General features: G+C 40.6%; 1 protein-coding gene across 1 annotated transcript in view; it reads left to right on the forward strand.

Moving 5' to 3' along the window:
• Nucleotides 1–228: 228 nt before the first annotated feature.
• Nucleotides 229–20,609, forward strand: part of ZPBP (zona pellucida binding protein) — a 50,343-nt gene continuing 29,962 nt past the window's right edge. Inside the window, exons 1-6 of the mRNA XM_074985479.1 lie at nucleotides 229–370; nucleotides 9,559–9,639; nucleotides 13,044–13,169; nucleotides 16,907–17,056; nucleotides 18,081–18,299; nucleotides 19,935–20,011. Coding sequence (XP_074841580.1) covers nucleotides 229–370; nucleotides 9,559–9,639; nucleotides 13,044–13,169; nucleotides 16,907–17,056; nucleotides 18,081–18,299; nucleotides 19,935–20,011 — 795 coding nt within the window. The remainder of the gene's footprint in view (nucleotides 371–9,558; nucleotides 9,640–13,043; nucleotides 13,170–16,906; nucleotides 17,057–18,080; nucleotides 18,300–19,934; nucleotides 20,012–20,609) is intronic.

Consider the following 20,609-nt stretch of genomic DNA (forward strand, 5'->3'; position numbering starts at 1 on the left):
CAACGCGGCCGCCCCCACGTGGTCATGGAAGGTCACCGCAGAGGGCCGCCTTCCTGCGCGGGCCGGCAGCGGGTCCCGCACGCGGTGGGCACGTGCGCGGCCTGCAGTCGGGCCCCACGAGCGCCGGCGTGACGTCGGCCCCGACGTTCGACGCCGGCTAACGAACTTTTGGGGCGGCGCGCGCGCCAGCGGCTGGAGCGAGCGGTGTGAGGCGCTGGGGCTTTAGGGATGGCGGACTCGCCCCCTTGGGCTGCGCGTCGGCGGGGCCCGGGCCGTAGGCGGCGGATAGGGGCGTCTCCCTCCTCGGCCTTCAGCCTCCCGGCGCTCGGCGTCACCCTCCTCTTCCTCCTGCTGCCGGGACCCCCCGCAGGTAACGCCCCATCACTGGGGCTGCTGGGCGGGCGTGTGTGTGTGTGTGTCAGAGTCAGAGTCAGAGTCAGAGAGAGAGATGCGATTTAGGATTTAAGGTCTTGCTGCCCCGTGGGCTGTAGGCGCGGCAGTAACACGCCTACGAACAAACAGCGTGATGGTATTTGTATTCGTAATCATGAGGGAGGCCCGATAGCCCCCAAATATCACGTGGTAGGCAGTAATACAGGTGTTGCTGGGCAGGGCTGGGGCACTTTTAAAATATCCCACCCAGTGCATGCCTGCATCTTCAGGCCTCCAAAATGAGGCCTCCCCGAGATCTGCTTCTCTGTGCCTGGGGAGAGAGGAAAACCCTGGTACAATTTTTTTATTGTAGGTAGATGCAGACTTTGGGCCTGGGTGGCGTTTCTAGGTTTTGTTTGTATTGGATTTTGATAGCACTGCTGCTTTGGGTATCCAAACACTGGTTTAATTCCTTACCTGTCTGAGGGAGGAAAGGGCCACTACAGTTATATTACTCAGGTTGCATCTACAATTACCTGGAAGGTCCCTGGCTGCTATGCAATTTTTGGTACACCAGTTGCGTACCAGAAATTGATTTTGTAGCCATCAATGTGCCTTTTTATCATAGCAGAAGGTTGACGGGAGTGTTCCTCCTGTTGACGTTCCTTAATGCCATGGTGCTCAAAAGAAGTTCCAGGGTCCACGTTCACCCTGGCATGTGCCGTTTTGCACATGTATGTAAAGGCATCCCAGAAGATGGAACATAAGCATTCAATATTCTGCAGCGAATGTAGATCCAGCCTCAGAGGGTATAGAATCATAGAAGAGTAGGACTGGAAGGGACCTCGAGAGGCCATCGAGTCCATCCCCCTGCCCTCATGGCAGGACCAAGCACTCTCTAGACCATCCCTGAAAGCCATCTATCTAACCTCTTCTTAAATATTTCCAGTGATGGAGATTCTACCACCTCCCTTGGCAATTCGTTCCAGTGTTTGATCACCCTGACAGTTAGGAACTTTTTCCTAATGTCCAACCCGAACCTCCCCTGCTGCAATTTAAGTCCATTGCCTCTTGTTTTAGCCTCAGAGGCAAGGAAGAACAAGTTCCTTCCCTCTGCCTTATGACACCCTTTTAGATACCTGAAAACTGCTACCATGTCCCCCCTCAATCTTCTCTTTTCCAAACTAAACAAGCCCAATTCTTTCAGCCTTTCTTCATAGGTCATGTTCTCTAGACCTTTGATCATTCTCGTTGCTCTTCTCTGGACCCTCTCCAATTTCTCCACATCCTTCCTGAACTGCGGTGCCCAGAACTGGACACAGTACTCCAGCTGAAGCCTAACCAGCGCAGAGCAGAGCGGGAGAATGACTTCTTGTGTCTTGTTCACAACACACCTGTTAATGCATCCTAGAATCATGTTTGCTTTTTTTGCACCAGTATCACACTGTTGACTGATATTTAGCTTCTGATCCACTATAATCCCTAGATCCCTTTCTGCTGTACTCATTCCTAGGCAGTCCTAGGCTAGTATGGCCAGAGTGAAGTCACAGAGTACCTTTGCAGCTTGTGTAGCTGTAGCTGTAGCTGAGCAAGCTTTAATTTAAGTAGTTTGTGTACCCATATCAGTGAAGCTATGATAGTGTGTACGTTGGTGTTTGTCAGTGGTTTTCAACTGGCGGGCTGGAAGAGCTGTCCAACTATGCCATGAAAATTAGTCCCTTTCCCCTTGCAGCTCTTTGCAGAGTGGGAGCGGGGAAATGATGACCCTGTGTCATTTGCGGGCTGATGCCTAGTGAGTTGCTTTAAAGGACAAGAACAAAGAACCTCTGAAGAATTATTTGTTTTGTGTTTACTGAGAGGCATAACTATTAGTTCTTTTAAGGATTTTCCTTAAAGTTCATGCTGTTTAAAAAATTCAAAGATGTGGCATACCCATCATAGTGAAGTATGAATTGTTTCTTGGTGTCTTAATTACAATAAAGGTATTTGAGCTCTCTGCCCAGGGAGTCCATCTTGCTGAAATGGGATGTTACTTGTGACACTTGTTTTGTTACAGTGCATGGAGGGGACTCAAAATTAATATACAAACTGTTTGAGAAGTTCAGTAACAAATGAAAGAGAGGGTCGTATATTAAAAAAAAATCTTACTAGAGTTCTTCATATGATCATTAAACTGTATAACAGTAGAAGGGAAATTGGATGCAAGTCTCTTTCTATGCATTTTTATATGTAAACTACTAAAAATTACAACATAGGGTTTTCATAATCAAGCAGCTGAAGAATGCCATTTATAATTAAAATAGCAAGGAAACTACCTGAATATTCAAGTAAGCTAGCTGTACAGGATTATTTCAGAACATATTGGCTGTGGCTATGCTACCCCTCCTTTTTGGAAGGGGCATGTAAATTGTGGCTGTTCAAAAATGCAAATGAGGTACTGATATGAATATTCATTGTCTCATTTTCATAACAGCAGCCACCTGGCCCATCAAAAGTGCTTACTTCGGATGAAAAGTAGCCATGTTGCCAGGGTTCCTTTGAAAGAGTGCACCAATTTTGAAAGTGGTCTTCCCATTTTTTTTTCGGGATAGTGTAGCCACAGGCATTGAAACATTGTTGAAATTGCCATTCTCTTACATCAGTATTTTCCATCCCTTTAAAGAACTTTCATTTGTAAATAAATGGAAATTATGTCTAACATTCTAGTAGGAAATTATTGTTCTTATGAATTATGTTAAAGTCGATTGAATTTATTATTGATTTTAGTTTTTATTCTGAGACTACAGAATTAATAATGTTTTATAGGGTTGATAGATTTGCATTTTATTAATGCATATCTATCTGTTGTTCCCTCCATGCCAAGCTAAGGTTCTCTTGACAGTTGCTGTTCCTAGAATTAATAACATCATAGTCCTACTGTTTGGAGTCAGGAGAATAGAAGAGCCAATATGGAGATGCAGGGCCTCCACACAGATAGGCCTGATCTGTAAGATATTGGGGAAACGCATCTGTCATGCTTGATCAGGAGAATTTGCCTTAAAAAGAAAAATATTAGGAAAACTGAACTTGATTCCCCTCTGCCTTGCATGTTGTATAGTATTTATATCTGTGTAAAGTGAGTGCACAATGGGTTTAAAATGTTTCCAAAGTAAATTGCTGGTAATTTATTCATATTACTTTTACTGTTATAAATTCTTGATTTTACTTTGGAGGCACAAAGCAGTCATAAGGTTGGTGGTGTTTAGGAAATTCTCTGGAGAGCAGTGTTTTCACCAAGGATTTCAGGTGGTCTTTTTCCCTTCATATGGCCACTGTGCCCTCAGAAACTCAGTGATCACCACCTGTTGCAATGGTCACACATCCACTTCAAAAACTGATTGTTTGGCCCCATGGTTGAGGAAATCAGAGCTGGTATGAAGCAGTGGAAAAGCAGACCCTGTATGATTTCTAGTGTAATAGATAATAATAGTGTAATAGGACCCATCCATGCAACAAACCTCGTTGCTGGGTCTGCCCACATATCTACACCAGCAACACCATTACAGGACCTAACCAGATCAGCCACACCATCGTGGGTTCATTCAGCTGCACATCTACCAATATAATTTATGCCATCATGTGCCAGCAATGCCCCTCTGCTATATACATGGGACAAACTGGACACTCTATACGTAAAAGCATAAACACACACAAATCAGATATTAGAAATGGCAATATATAAAAACCCGTAGGAGAGCACTTCAATCTCCCAGGCCACACAGTAGCAGACTTTAAAAGTAGCTATCCTACAGCAAAGAAATTTCAGGACCAGACTCCAAAGAGAAATTTCTGAGCTACAATTCAACTGCAAATTTGACGCCCTCAGCTCAGGCTTAAACAAAGGCTGTGAATGGCTGGCTAAATACAAAAGCAGCTTCCCCTCCCTTGGTGTTCACACCTCCAGATCAACTGCTGGTAGTAAGCCTCACCCTTCCTGACTGAGCTAACCTTGTTATCCCCACCCTTGCTCTGGCTTATTTATACCTGGCCCTGCAGATTTCCAAGACCAGCATCTGATGAAGTGAGTCTGTGCTCACGAAAGCTCATGCTCAAAACTTTTCTGTTAGTCTATAAGGTGCCACAGGACCCTTCATTGCTGTTAGTGTAATAGAGACATTGCACAGATATTCCAAGGCAAACTGCTTTGAAACCTAGCCTAGGAGCTGTTTCAGAGCTCTCACTTCACTTTCCCAGGAATGGGTAAAGCTTAAAAGCTTCTGTATTGCCTGCAAAGTTCAGCAGCTGGTTTGGGTTGGGGTGGTCAAAGATTGTAAAATTGCCTTCAAGCCCACTTCCCCTAGCTCTGTTGTCTTTTGTGCAGCGTTTGGTGGCACTCCTCATGCTTTTGTCAGTTTCTGTGACGAAGCTTAACTTGAACTATGCAATCTATCCAATTTTAACTGTCCCAATAGAAAATGAGAGTGGAAAGTGGACTCTGTGCTCCATACTGTTGCACTAAGGGCATTTTGGTTCATGGAAATCAGAAAGAGTGAAAATAAATTTAAATGAGGAAATCTGAATAGGTAAAATACTTAGAGAAGAGTAACTTACACAAATATGATTCCCATGTACTAAAAAATTATTCTGTATCTGAGGTTAGGGTTTCACAGTTGGGCTCTTTTAGATATGTAGACATCAAAATGGGGTCTACATTGTCTCCTTTTCGTAGGGAATATTGCATAATAATTCTAGAATCTTAGAATACACCACTGCATAACTTTTTATTTTTTTAATTTTTCTCATATTAGTTATTTCAAAGACTCCATCTTTGGTCATAATGTATTAATGTAACATATTTTGCTAAGGATTGTGTATGTTGGGAATGTTTTGGTGAACTTCAATCAGTACTATAATCTGTTTTCAGCTTGTCAGTTTCCATCTTTCTAGCCGCATTTATGCGATGAAACACCTGAATGAATTTGTTTTTTTTTTTCCCCACATATTTGATATTTTTCTTTGACTCCTGGATTGTTGTATTATTTTGTTCTGCACTGACATTTAAGACACTCTTGTTTGATTCCAAACCCTTCTTTGCCAAAACTGTTGAAGTTGTGCTTAAAGATGTAAGTCTAAGAGGATTGTGTGTGTGTGTGTGTTGGGAAAATGTAATATTGTAATTTTTAACCATTGTTAAGAAGTTCTGTTAGTAGACTTCTGCAAATAGCTGTCAGTTTGTTTATTATTAAGTGTGAATAATTTTGGTAATGTTCTCGTACAGCTCTAAGAAGCATATAAAAGGGAAAGTGATTTCCTTCTCGATACTGCTGTGCTAGATTTCTCTTTTGCTGGTATGGTATTAGTATGCAACTGTTACGGCTAATCGCTAATATTCTCATCCAATTTGCTTAAATTAAAACATGTGCGTAAGTAATTATATCAGGAGTATTTATCAGTGAAGTTTGCTTGAGTATTTCAGTTATTACTCTGTTTTCAGAGGCTTATAATTTTTGTGTTCATCCTGTTGCGCAAGTTAGCCAGTGAAGTCAAGCTATAGCATTGTTTAGAACCTGACCTGGGGTCTAAATACTAAAAAAAGTCTGGTTTCATACATTTTTGTGTTGTAATTTACTGCTCTATATAAAACAACATTAAAAGGTTTAGTAATGGCATATAAATTAACCTGTGTCAGTCCATGAAATGTTCGTACTCTGTCCCAGCCAAATTAGGCATTTTATATATGTATTGTAGGCAAAAGAAATTCAGAAAAATCGTTATAGTCCTGAAGTCAGATTATGAATGGATGTAAACTAGCATAGCTCTATTGAAGTCAAGGCACTTATTTACATTTGCTTTTCTGAGGTCCATGTTTTGATGAGAAGATTGGATTCAGCTTGTAAATGTCCAACAGTATTCTAAAAGACCCTGAGTTTGAAAGTGGTGTAAGCGAAGGCTGAAATCCTTCAGAATGTCTTTTGGGAGAAGGAAAATTTTGACATGGTGACCCCTTCAAGTAAAGTGTGAAATTGACAAAGTATAAAAAACTGTTGCTGAATTAATGGAACTATTAATTGCAGAAGTTCATAGGAATGTGGTTAGTCTGTGATGGCTTTGATTACGTTTTTGAGTGACTCCAACCAAGAATAAAAAGTGTTGCTTTCTACTGCTGAGCATGTCTCTATGAAGAAGTGTGCTTACCTTCTAAGATGACTCATACGATAAATTCATTTAAATATGGTATCTCACATACTCATCTGTCTTCCATTATAGCAGGGTCTGAGTTACTGTACTCCAAAGTGCAATAGAAGCTTGATTATCCAACTTTTTAAGGAAAGACAAAGTAAACTTAATTATTTTCGTACAAATCAGATGAGTTTTCTTCTGTACAGCTGCTGGATTCAGAAATACTTAAGGGTGCACAGAGAAAATTAGTGTTGAGTTTTGACTTCTAAATATTCTGTGTTCTCTGTCTTCACCCATTGTTTGTTTGAAAACAATATAACCCTCCAGTGCAGTAAAGATATGTGTGCAATTTTTAATTCACCAGATTGCTTGAAAATATAAAAAAGAAAATGCATAAATTAAGAAATAATACAACACAATTTACAAGTGTAGCAAAAATACTGAAAATTGAATACATCAATACAAATTTTAATATAATTGTATCAAAATTATCCAAAGTAATTATAGTTTTTGCACAAATTTGCTGCTAAGAACAATAAAACTGTTGTATACTTTTTTTGCAGTATTGATCCTGGGACATGATTATGAAACTGCGATATCAAGGCATTCAGATATACTTAATTCTGCCCTATGAATGCCTCCATGAATGTGAAAAATATGAAAAAATCCTGCCTCTAAAAATCAGTTTAATCTGTGGCCCCAATGCTAAAAATATCTGTTATCTGTCTTTTTGTGCCCAGTAACCACACAATTATATGTGTATTGTAAGTGATGTACGTAGTAAATGGTATTGGGAATGTAAGTTTATTTAACCAATTAAACCAGTTAACCAGTTAAACTGGGTGTGTATGGCCACTTCAGTGGCCACACTCCCTGCCGCAGACAGGGGCTGCTTCCAGCTTGGTTGGGAGAATCCCCTCGGATCATGTGAGGCTCCATGTTTAACCGGTTAAAACTGGTAAGCTGGAACCATTTAGGTTACAGTTCACTGGTAGGGGCTGGAGCAGCCTCTGATCCCTGTGGCCCCTGTCTGTGACCTGGAGAGGGCAGCAGCAGGGCAGCTGGGAAGGGGTGAAGTGGAGCTGGGGAGGCTGCTCCAGCCCTTCCATGGCATGCTGGGGAATGGGGCTGCTCCAGCCTCACTGGAGTGTCCCCAACTTGAAGGAGCACTGCGGGCAGGGACACTCCAGTTATGCCAGAGCTACCGCAGTCCCCCATGTGCTGTGAGTGGGGGTGCTCTCGGTCAGCTGGAGCAGCCTCTGTCTACAACCTACTCAGCTCCTTCCCTGACCTGTTTAATCAGTTAAATCGTTACACAGGATTTTATATCCCCAGCCCCACGCAACTGGAGCAGCAGCCTTCGTGTGGCAGGCACGGGGCTGGTCCACACCCTACTGGCCAACTGTAACTGGTAAAGCTCATCCTAAATGGATGAGGCTCATGGGTTAACTGGCAACATCTGTAATTGGTACAGGCTTCTAATCTGGATATCTCATCCGGCAACATTCATAATCCAGCATGATTTTAGTCAACTGGGTGACCATTTGTCATGGATATGGTCAACTTTTCTGTAGTCCCATAAAGTTTGTTTACAGCCACCAGTCCTGGCTGTCAGTGTTCTGTGATATTGGTCAGCTGTACCCCTAAAGGTGTTCTAAGAGCCCAGTAAGCAGTGGACGTGTTCATAATGTGCTAGACAATATCGATCTCCTGTGGTCCAGCAAGTTCTTATTTGGTACTGGTCAGATCCTGAGGGTGCCAGACTAGAGATATTTGACCTGTATTATTGTAAAATTTGCCCGCCACTTCTCACTATAAGATGCTGTTTTCAGTTCTTTATGCATTTACCAGATTTTAGTCTTTCAGATATAATTTCATTTCCAGAAGCCTGCCTTAGCTTGAATTGTTTTAGAAATTTTTAGCAAAAAATGGTTCAACAATTTCTTGGAACAAGAATAGTGGAAAAAGTACATTTTTTTTGCCTGTGTTGAATTTTCTTAAAATTGTTGAGATGTTCTAATGCCTCATCCTTTTGAGTAGGGACAAAACATTTGTTATAGAGTACAGCTTTCATGGCATCGATTTTTTTTTTTTTTTTTTTTTTGGTCATCTTGAAAGTCTTCCAAAACTTGGACAAATTATGAGCCACAGAAAATCTCAGTTAACACATTTGGCAACTCTTTGAAGAATGTCTGTACGGCACATGCTTCAGCCAAGGTGTGAAAGGGCAGAGCAGAGCTCCTACTTCTACTATTAAGAGTATGTCTAGGTGCCAGGCACAGGAACTGGGAGCAGCAAGACTGGGTCTCCTGTGCTTTGTGAGCCACATGCAGGGTCCCAGGGAGACAGGGGAGGAAATAACTTGACTGGAATGTAGAATGGTTATGGGAGGAGGTTAGGACATAGATCAGGGAAAATGGGGTTTAGGATGAGGAAACACAGTTGGTGGGAGTATAACATACAACCTGTTTAATGATCCCTATGGAGGCACAATTTATGTATTTAAGATACTTATTGTTTGGGAAAGTCAGAAGTAAAGAAGAGTTTTGCATAAGGGAGCAGGTTTTGATTTTTATGTGTTGCTGTTTGGCATATAAGATTCTTACACGCAGAATATGTAAAAAATTTGTAGTGCATAATTTTTTTTTGATTTGTTCTAATTCAGATTATGGAAATAAAATGGTTAAGCTTGTTTTATAAATGATCAGTACACAGATAAAGGCTCCTATTCAGGAAAGCACATGTCTAAGTCTATCCCTATGCTATACAAGACATACACGCTTGTGTAATATGTAAGAATGTGCTTAAAGTTTAGTACGTGTGTTAGTGTCGTGCAGAATAGGGAAGGTTTTTTTAATGAATCTACGTCGTCAGTCATTTGACTAAATGAGAGTTATGGTATTAATGATACTGAACTACTACAGATAATAAGAACACGTGTTTAAAATTTAGAAATCAGCTTACAATTCAGTGTTCATTGTTCCATATAAGTTTCAAATCCTTATTTAAATTTTTATATTTTAACAGTTGCATCTTCAATGAGATTCTCAAGAAGTGCAAATCCAATACCTAATAATCTGAAAATAGTAGGATCAACCACATTTCCAGGTATTCATAGAGAAAGTAATAAACCTTACTTTTTACTAAGAATTAAAATAATAATTATGGGGACTAGACTTGTTATTTTGCCATTTATATTCTAATACCAAGCAACTGTGTATCCCCTTTTTAGCAACCCAGATGGTCCACTGTGGTTGGTTTCTTTCTGCTTGGCTGAAGTAGGGATTTGCATTGTGTGTATTGGCTACTACTTCATCCATGTAAGAAATCAGGATGTCTTCTGGGAAAGGGCCTGGAGTGCGATGGAGATGGAGCCTGTTCTTACTGAGGAGCAGGTGTATCCATTCTTCATTAATGATATTTATAGTTCAGAGGCACTTCTTGACCTTCAGTTGATCCTAGCATCTGGGGGCTTTCAGTGACCAAAGTGCCTATCCCACCCCAAGCTTTTGTGCAACAGTTGTGACTTTCTTCCTCAGATGGAGATCTTGCCAGATATCTCTATGCTTTTGGATTGGAAATGGGATGACATTCCCCCTATAATTTTTTGTTTGACCTATGTCTATCTTTTTTTAAATTGATGATCGTGTTAAGATTGGGTACGTAAAGTAAACCAGATGGAAGGTAGTGAGTAATGCAAGGGTTATGTGGCGCTGAAGAGCTAGCTGGATGCCTTAGTTATTTTCCCAGCCTAACATTTGATTTATTTAAAAGATATAGAATTTTGGGAAACAAAATATAACTAGAGGACCCAATGCAGCTCTGTTTGGAAGCAGAAGTTGGGCTGGAAAAAGTTGTAGGCAGACACTTGTTGTACAGTAACCTCTTTCATATCTGGCAGCCCCAGGATCAGGAGGTTGCCAGATGTTTAAATATGCTGCATAACAAAGTTCAGCTTCCCCCTTCCCCCAGCACCGTTTCCCAGTCAACTGTGGTCCCATTACCTTGTTGGTGGGGATGCTGTGGAGCTGCTTGCAGGTCTTGCCCCGGCCATGCAGCACAGAGAGCAGCTCTGGGTGATGGGCTGGGAGGTGAGCCAGTCTGGGGATGGCTGCTGGCACTGAGCACTGGACAGAGAGCTGCTCTGGGCAGTATCTGCCACACAGCGGTGGGCACTGGGCAGCAGCTGTTGTGCAGTGGTGGGCACTGGGCAGGGAGCTGTTCATGCATGAAGACGGGGTCCTGTAGGTAGACACCAACTCTCTGTGGTGTCTGCCCCTGAGCTTTGTTGATGGTCATGGCAAATGCGAGCTGGACTTAGAGTTGACGTCCATATATGGAACATTTGCCTATAGGGACTGGACAGACAGACATAGTAAAAATAATAAATACGATGATACTGAGTTTTGGAGTTAGCTGGGTATCACTGAAATATACTTGCAGCTTTAATACTTTAACTCATTCAAGACACACAACAAAATACCCATTCAATACACACAATATTTGTTCCATGATGCCACATAAGGACAGGGAAAGCAGCTTCTTCAGGTTGTTGCAGAGTTGTCGATATTTGTGATACACCAATGTTTTCATGAGTTGAGAATCTTATGTCTAAAATTATGGATGATGCCACATAATTTTGAAAGGGCATGAAGAAGGCCACTAGTCCACATTTTAACAGGTCACCTAGAACTGCAGGAGCCTAGGTCTGCCTACATAAGGTGTAGGGAGGAACATGATGATAATAGGATCGTTATCTCATTTCCATTTTACATTGGTAAGCAAAGATTTCTTAAGGTAAGAGCATTGTAAAAGAATTTCCACAGGAATATGTATTCCCTGAGTCCCTGGAAGAATTCTTAGGGCTTGTCTACGCTTAATGAGAAACCAGAGGTTCAGAGATTGATCTCCTGGTGTCAGTTTAGTATGTCTAGGAGGGCCACACTAAATTGACTGCTCATTGCTCTCCCATTGGCCCCAGTATTCCATGGATCATGAGGAGTAAGGAGAGCTGATAGGAGTGTTGTCTTCCACTCACTTCCTGCTGTTGGGATGCCGAAGAAATTAGTCTTAGCATATGTCAGCTACAGCTACTCTATCCATGGCAGTGGAATTGCATATCTTAAGTTGACTTTCTCCCTAGGCATAGACTGACCTTAGAGGAATTCTGTTTGATTCAACCTGCATTCCTGCTACTATCCACATTAGAATTCTACACAAACATATCTCACAAGTATGACTGAGCCTTTTGTGTGCACTGTATTGAACAGAATGTTTTTTTGGTTGCATCAGAGCAGTTTTATTAAACTAAATATAGTAGTATCAGTATAAGAGAGAAATGACCCATGTGCTTTTAAAGGGCTGTTTTGTCAGAAATGATTTCACTTAGCTACGGGGAATTATTTTAATAGTATGCTGTTTAAAAGTGTAAACAGGAATATACAATAAGCTCTTTCACACCTGCAACCCTGGGACTGGAAGGTTGCCAGATATTCATATATTCTGAATAATAAAGAGGTATACCTAGCAGTGCATAACACTAAAGAAAAACAATATTAGATATTAAGAAATGAACAAAAATATATACAGAGTACTTTATTTACTAGTAGTAGTATTGTACACGGTAAACTTATACTGTATTTGCTGTATTTATTTCTATTTACTTTCACTATCCTGTACTTATGGTTAAAAAGCTGATTATTTGTGAGTTCCAGGTGATAGAATGCCAGATATGAAAGAGTTTACTGTAGTATATTAAAGATGAAACAACAGGAAAGGCATACCAGGAAAAATGTCATGTTCTTAATTCTTACTGAAAGAAAGGCACTATTAAATAATGCAGTTAATGCCTTTCATGCTTGTAATCAATTAAACAGTATGAAACTGGCCCAAGACGTCTTTATTATTAGGATAAAGTATTAGCCAACTTTTACACAGATCCCTATCTCAAGCTAAGTAGCAAGAAATTAACTACATTAAACCATCAAGGTATGCTTAAAAAGGGGATCTAGAGTTTCTTGCTATTAGTGTACTAATGGCAAAATTACTCAGGCTCTAGACTAATTCTGTGCCCCTACATTTGCTTTATGTACAGCTTGAACCCTAGCAGAGACAGCAAAACTGCAGAACCTTGCAAGAGAGGACCTATTGGATGGCTGTGCAAACATTTTCTAATCCTCCAAAAGGACCGTGGGGTGGGGGATGATTGGGAGGGACACTTGCCTTTTTAGAGAACTAAATTAAATAAAATCAGTCAGAAATGGCCTACCGATCATAAAAGAATATGAAATAAAACTGAAAAAAAAATCTCCCAACACTTTTCATTTGATTTTTGCATAGGACAGAAAAATTAGTCTCTTTAGCATTTCACTGCTGGTGATGTGGATAAAAGAACTAGTTCCAGAATTTTGGGGTCATGCTTCCAACATGCATTTCATGACTGTGGTTTATTTCATTGTACAAACAAATTGTTACCCAAGAAGCTTGCTAATTATCATCTGTTGTATTTTCAGTCAAAATTTATGTCAAGTTGAATCACAACAGTCCACGTATTCTATGTGTAACAAATAGGCTACGAAATTCAGAGCTGATTGATCCGGTATTCCAATGGCATGGACCGGATGGTGTCCTTGTTGCAGGTAGAGATGTAGGGCGGGGGAAGCATTTTTTTTTGTTTTGTTTTTTGTTATTTTGTTTGTGCATATGTTACTTGAATTGGGATGAAATACTACTTAAAGGATTTGTGATGCTCCTTTGTCTCAAAAAGTGTTTTTTGTTTTTTTTGTTTTTTTCTTAAATGTGGGTAATGTAAATTATATAGGTAGAAAAAAAGGGTAAAAAAATTAAGATGAAATTGAAATGTGCATAAAATGTGAAGGGGTGGTATTTCTTTTGTGAATGCCTGCTTATGTCAGTTCTTTGCTAGATTTAAGTGCATGCCGCATGCACATTTGATGGAGATTTTGTTTTCCCTTTAGTGGTTTTAAAACCCTTTGGAGCCACACACATACGCATAGATATGTGGGGTGCTGCCTGCTCCACACATTCTCAGTTCCTTCTTACCACTAATGGCAGTAGCTTGGGACTTTTGCTCTTGCCAGGCTTCTTCTCCAGCGGTTTGGACGTCATAGTATATTGTATAGCTTTTGTAATTGGTATACATAATGTGAATAGTGGTCCCTGTCATTTTGAGGGTCTTTTGTCCTGAAACAAAATAAGAAGAAGTGTTCTTTCCAAAATGTTTTTTTTTCTGAAGGAAGTTTGTCTACACGGCTGTTCTTGCTTTTGGAAAAACCTCTTCTGGAAGTGCAATCTTGTGATATTGTGCAAATGAAGCACGAGATTTGTAAATCATCACTTCATTTGCATTTTTAATCACCTTCATTTGCAGTCTGCCTACAAAAGCATAATTCAGTGCAGACATAGCCTAGCTATCTAAAGTGCCTTTGAAACTCACATTAAGGAAAAGAGACAGAGCTGCAGTAGTTTCAGCTCATGCACTCAGAAAGACAGGCCTTCAGACAAATGTCTGTTGTTCATGGAGGCAAACTTCAGACTAGCTGAGCTGGTTTGAATTGCTGTTGAGCACGTTGGCTTCTATGCAAAGTTCTCCATCATCATCTTTGTTTTTCCTGATACTGTTGCCTATTCCTGGTGCCGAGGAATAAGCATAAAAACCAGTGAATTATGAGAGTGCACTTCCCAGTGTTGAGGAGGGACAAGTGGGGAATCGTTAGTGAAGTGAGACACTTTGGCAAGCCACTCAGGTTTGGGGAGTGCACACTTAGCTCTAGCAACTACATCTAATGGGCTGAGTCTGGTCTGGGATCCACCTCAGACTCTTGGGAGTAGTCATGGGATTTTGTGTCTGTGGATCCCTTCAACTCCAGAAACTTTGCAAGTTGTGAAGGACCTGATGTGTTTCCCAGTCTCTCCCACACTTGAAGATCTCCAGCCAACCAGAACTACTAGGGATAGAAGGGATCGGTGGGCAGTCAGCTTGGTTGTTGCACCGATCATCAGAGCACCATCAAGAGGAAAATTTGCCATGATTCCATTGCACTGGCCTGAGGTGGAAGCAGTTATGGTACCATCATAATTTTAGGGAAGAATCCTGTTTGGAGTCCAAAGGGGAGTACTTTGCCTTTCCACAGAAGTACCAGTATCTAATCTGCATACTGAGTTTTGATAACCTCCCCTCCCCTGTGTTGCTTGGGCACCACACCACTGACAAATGCAGTGGCCCTGTTGGAACCCCGGTGTTTTCCCCAGTATGGGGACCCGCTCCCCACTCTTTAAATTGGGTAATATGCAACAACCACGATTTCATTCCACATGTCATCTGACCCTGACTCCGTTTTTTTTTTTTTTTTCCCCTCTGTGTGGGCTCAGCAGGGACTACATCTCCAATGCCTTCCTGCCCTTGTGGGCAAATTGTCTGCTTTAAGCCTTCCCACTGATTCTCTTCAGTTTGCAAGACTGTTCTAAAGAGCAAGTGGGACAAGGCAAATGTTAATTTGAAGGCTGTGTTGTGGCTGTGCCAGCATTGGTTTGGTATGCTTCTAGATTTCTCAGTGGTAGTTCCACTTGTTTTCCCAGTACATTCAGACTTGATTTCACAAGATTCTGGTCAGTTGCTTCATGTGAACTTTGCCTTCCTGCACCTGATGGCATGGCTGTTACATGGCTGAACCCAGAAGAACAAGCTTGTTCAGAACAGGTTCAACAGGTCTTTCCTTCTCTGTAGTCTCTCTTGAGCTGCGTCTACACGTGCACACTACTTCGAAGTAGCGGCACCAACTTCGAAATAGCGCCCGTCGCGTCTACACGCATCGGGCGCTATTTCGAAGTTAACTTCGACGTTAGGCGGTGAGACGTTGAAGTCGCTAACCTCATGAGGAGATAGGAATAGCGCCCTACTTCGACGTTCAACGTCGAAGTAGGGACCGTGTAGACGATCCGCGTCCCGCAACGTCGAAATTGCTGGGTCCTCCATGGCGGCCATCAGCTGGGGGGTTGAGACATGCTCTCTCTCCAGCCCCTGCGGGGCTCTATGGTCACCGTGGGCAGCAGCCCTTAGCCCAGGGCTTCTGGCTGCTTCTGCGGCAGCTGGGGATCTATGCTGCAGGCACAGGGTCTGCAACCAGTTGTAGGCTCTGTGTATCTTGTGTTGTTTAGTGCAACTGTGTCTGGGAGGGGCCCTTTAAGGGAGCGGCTGGCTGTTGAGTCTGCCCTGTGACCCTGTCTGCAGCTGTGCCTGGCATCCCTATTTTGATGTGTGCTACTTTGACGTGTAGACGTTCCCTCGCTGCACCTATTTCGATGTTGGGCTGAGCAACGTCGAAGTTGAACATCGACGTTGCCAGCCCTGGAGGACGTGTAGACGTTATTCATCGAAATAGACTATTTCGATGTCGCAACATCGAAATAAGCTATTTCGATGTTGGCTGCACGTGTAGACGTAGCCTTGGACTGGAATCCAACTAAATCATCAAGACTTGGCATGTTCTTCTATTATAGTTCACTTGACAGCCATCTTGGTCTGCCACCCTCCAGGGTAGGGTAGAGCATTTTTCTTCCATGGGAAGATGGAGCTTGGAAACACTCTACTCATGTTTGTGACCTCGTTTCTTCTGGGGATTTGAACCATGCCCTGTCAAAACTCCCTTCGAGCTCTAAACATCTTCCCGCAAACCTTGATGTGTAAATCCCTGTTTCTGTTTTCTCTCCATTTTTCATCAAGGAAGTGGGTTTTGCCTTTGAAAGCTCATAGGCTTAGAGACTAACAAATTTAACAGGCTAACTAACAAATTTAACAGAGACTACAGAGTTATTTTGAAATTGCATCCGTTGTTTTCAAGTATCTTTGCTAGCATCTACACTTTGCATGTTCTCTTTTCAAATAAATTTGAAATAGTTGGTGCATTATTACTTCAAAATCAGTAAACCTCATTGCAGGAGGAATAATACCTATTTTGAAATTGCTGTTTCTAAACTGGGGCTGCACATGGGGTGGGGGTTGAACCGGGGTGTGGGGGGGGTGAGCTGGAGCCATGGGTGGGTGGTGAATCAGGGCGGGTGGGGTTGAATCGGGGGGGGTGGTGGTTTGAGCTGGAGCTGTGTGTGACTGGTGAGCCAGGCTGTTTGGGGTTGGGGGTTGAGTCAGGACCGGGGCGGGGGGAGGGAGATTTTGAGTTCCACTTAACTCACATTAATGCAAGTTAAGCGCAACTCGAAATCGTGCATCAAAATCGCGGGTTTTCTGTATCTTTCCGTGGATGGTTGGAGCTATTGCCATTCAGGCTCTCCCTTTTGTGTTTTCCCATGCTATAAAGAGAAGTAAAATTAAACTTAATATACTATGTTTATTCACTAGAAAATAGCAGTGTGAAGATAACGCCAACAGGAACCTTAATATTCAGACACTTCAAATATGACATGAGTGGAGTTTACACTTGTTCCCTTGTTTTCAAACCAACTGCAGAGCAGGCTGAAAAAAACTATTTGCTCAAATATGTTCTTTATGGTAAGAGATCAAAATAGTAAATTTACAGTACAAAATGCTTTCTTTTATTTTAAAATGTATGTTTTGAAGTTTGATAGTCCAGCTTAATTCGAGTAGAGTTGCAGAATTCTGTACATCTCAGTTCTTTGCTTTCAGTTTTCACAACTGAAGAAGAATTTCTGGAATGTCATGTTCAGAATATTAAAGGAATTTGTTTAATTTTTTGATTGAGAAATTAAGAATGGTACTCAGTATTGAAAAGAAGACATGAAACGCATTTGAAAAATAGATGACTGAAAAACTGTCTGGATGAAAATCCTTAAAAATCATGCCACTATCAAGTTCAAAATATTAGATTTTAATTATATACATTTGAATGCAATTCCTGTCATGATAAATTACACCTCCCATTTCAACTTGTCTTCTGAAATTGCTATTTTCTTTAGCTTCTTTCATATTCTTAAGCACTTAGGCTGTGTTTACTAATGAAGTGCTGAAATTGCTTCATTGCTGTTGGGAATAAGGGGATTTCGAAGTTGCTGGGGTCCTTTAGAAAAGGAGCCTTGTCTGGACGAGCTACACAGCGGTGAGCTGCTTCAGTTTTGAAGTGCCACAGCTGCTGGCATTCTAATGAGGCACTGAATATGTATTTCAGCGCTTCATTAATAAACTTCAAAATGGCCATTTGCATGGTCAGTTCGAAGTTTTGGGCTAGTGTAGACACGGTCTTAGAGTACAGTCTCTTCATTTCTTCAAAGTGAAACAAAAAATGTATAGGTGCTTTGTTCTTATGTTTTGCAATATGAAAGATACTTATCTGTTGAAACAAAAAGGAATGATGAAGTATGAACTTGAACTATTTTTCATTGTTCTCCAACACATGAATCCATCATTAAAATTTCAGGAGGGATGTAAATCAATTTTGTTTATGAACTATGGCTGTAAATTAATGACTTAACTTTCACACAAAAATACTGTATTTTTAACTTAACCTTCATGTTTAAATGCATGTCTCTCAGTATCTTCTATTTTCTTTCACCTGCAGCTTATTCTGATCCTAATTTTTACTATGAGTTTACAGCCCGGTATCATGCAGCCCCCTGCAACAGTATCTATAATATTTCTTTTGAGAAGAAGTTGCTTCAAATACTAAGCAAACTTGTCAGTGAACTTTCTTGTGAGGTTACCTTAGTCAAGTCAGAGTGTCATCATGTAAAAATGCAGAAAGCTGGTCTACAAAATGAAATCTTCTTTACTTTTACAGGTAAAAATTACTGTAGTTCCTTTCATTTTTTCAGGCAGGAGAGAAAGACTAAATCTGGTAGACATAAAAAGAGAATACAAATGACTTGACACAGGAATAGCAGAAGTCTAAGGTTTCTGATGGATGGCTTTCTGCTACATTCACTAATAGATCTTCTGCAATGATTGATCAAACTAGAGGAAGTTCTTAGGTTCATAGTAGCTGCAAGAGGGGCATGTCATTTGATTTTCTTAGGCTTCCTGGTTTTTGCATTGAAACTCTCCTGTTCCATTGTTCTGTTCTCAAATTCACTATCTCATCAAGACGAATTCCTTCACCTGGAACTGAAATTATTGAGCTTGTTGATTTGTGCAGCAAACTAATTGTTGTGCAACAAACACTGGGTTGTATTTGTAGTTACGGGTTCAGCAGATCTTTTTGGAGAATGAGAAATACTTTGAAGTTGAAAGGATTCTCTCAAAAGACTAAGATTTCTATTGATTCTCCAGTTCCATTTCTGCTGTTCAGGAATATGCTTGTTCTTGGGATTTGAATTTGTTTTAAAAAAAGATGTAATCGTCACTTGAGACGTTGCTCACTGTACCATCTTTCCCCTGAAAACTCCATTCGTGGTAGCTTTAATTTCTGTGTAAAGCATTTGAATAGCAATCTCTAAATGTTTTTACCAAACAAGTCATTAGAAGTTTGCTGTTTTATTTTTCCTGCCTTTAAATCTCATCAGTGGCTGGGGGAAGTTTGTTATATAATGTAGGTATTCAGAGTTCTTGACTATTGTCTAAACCAGTGTTTCTTAAAGTACGTTCCATGAAACACTAGTGTTCCACGGAAAACTTGCATGTGTACTGCAAGCGTTTGGGAAAATATACTGATGGTGTATATATTTTCTGTTAAAACTAGATACAGTGTTATTTCTTCATTGCTATGATACCTGATTAAAGTACTTCATTTTGTTTTTGCTGTATATCTTGCTGTTTTTTGTGGGGGGGAGGTCTGACTACCACTTATTTATTTAAGGAAAATTTTTGTTGGTGTTCTGTGGCCTCAATATTTTAGGAAACACTGCTCTAGACTCTGTGAACTGGCTGTAACATATGTGAAAATCTCCTAGTCTATGTGAGACTTATCATTGACTTCATAGTCTCTGGCCACAAACTAAGTGGATCAAAATGTGCAAACAAATCTGTTGAGAATTTACAGGGGTTCAGAAATAATTGATCAGAACTTTTTAGCTTTTGGAGTTCCTGCCTGGCCACAAATCCAAATCATCAAATCAAGATCAATACCTTAACTAAACAATACCTACGGTAAAAATATATTTATAAGATTATGAATTTCCTAGGAATCAAAACCAGTAAATAAGTACTACCTCCAATTACACAAATTACACTTTCCTTTTTTTTTCATAAACAGAGATATACCAATATTTAAGGGCAGCAAAATTTCATATTTTCACAAGAGGAAAAAAATGATATGTTTAAGACTGTTGTACTAGTGAAACAGCAGAACAGGCATAGTCAAATATAATTTTATAAATCTGAAAAGAGAACATTAGTTTTATTTTCTGCAATATTAGCAAGTTCAATGTTGATTTCAGTGTATTTTGTTCATTAGTAAAGTAGAATGCTTTGTTTACAGTTTCCTCCTTAGATGTAGAAAAAACCAACAATCCGTGTGCGGAAATGAATTGTGATACTGCTAAAAGATTAAACAAGGTACTGTAGATAAATCAAGAGAACGTGAAGACCAGCAAAAATAATCCAGCTTTCTACAGGGCAAAAAAATGATCTACTCAAAGAGTCTAATAACTAAAAATATTAACATGTGCAAATGGATGTACCAGTGAACACAAAAGCATAATTTACCACCAGTTAATATTTAACTTTTGGTTTGCTATGTGGACAAGGGTGAATTGCATTATGTGTCTATTTGGGGAGCAGGCTTAAGCTGTTTGATATCTGATGACATAATTATACAGAAGTAATATGTTGAGAATGAATAGAGTAGAATCCTTGTTATCCAGCATTTGGATAACTGACACACATTTGGTTAACCAGCATGCTCAGCTGGGGCCACCGGTCAGGACTGGATGCCTGCTGCCTGGCTGGCGATTGAGGATCGAACAGAGAGAGCTGCTGGCCCTAGCTTTACTAACAGGCACATTTTGTTATCTAGCATCTCCAGTTCCACTGTAGTAGTAAAACAATCAAAATATATTTACATATTTTGTAAATCTAACCATAGTTTGCAACAAAGCCTACTTTTACACCATTTGAAAGTAACTGTAGTGTCTGTATGTGGCTTATTGTTGTT

This window comes from Carettochelys insculpta, chromosome 2 (assembly GCF_033958435.1).
Source record: "Carettochelys insculpta isolate YL-2023 chromosome 2, ASM3395843v1, whole genome shotgun sequence".
NCBI classification, from domain to species: domain Eukaryota; kingdom Metazoa; phylum Chordata; order Testudines; family Carettochelyidae; genus Carettochelys; species Carettochelys insculpta.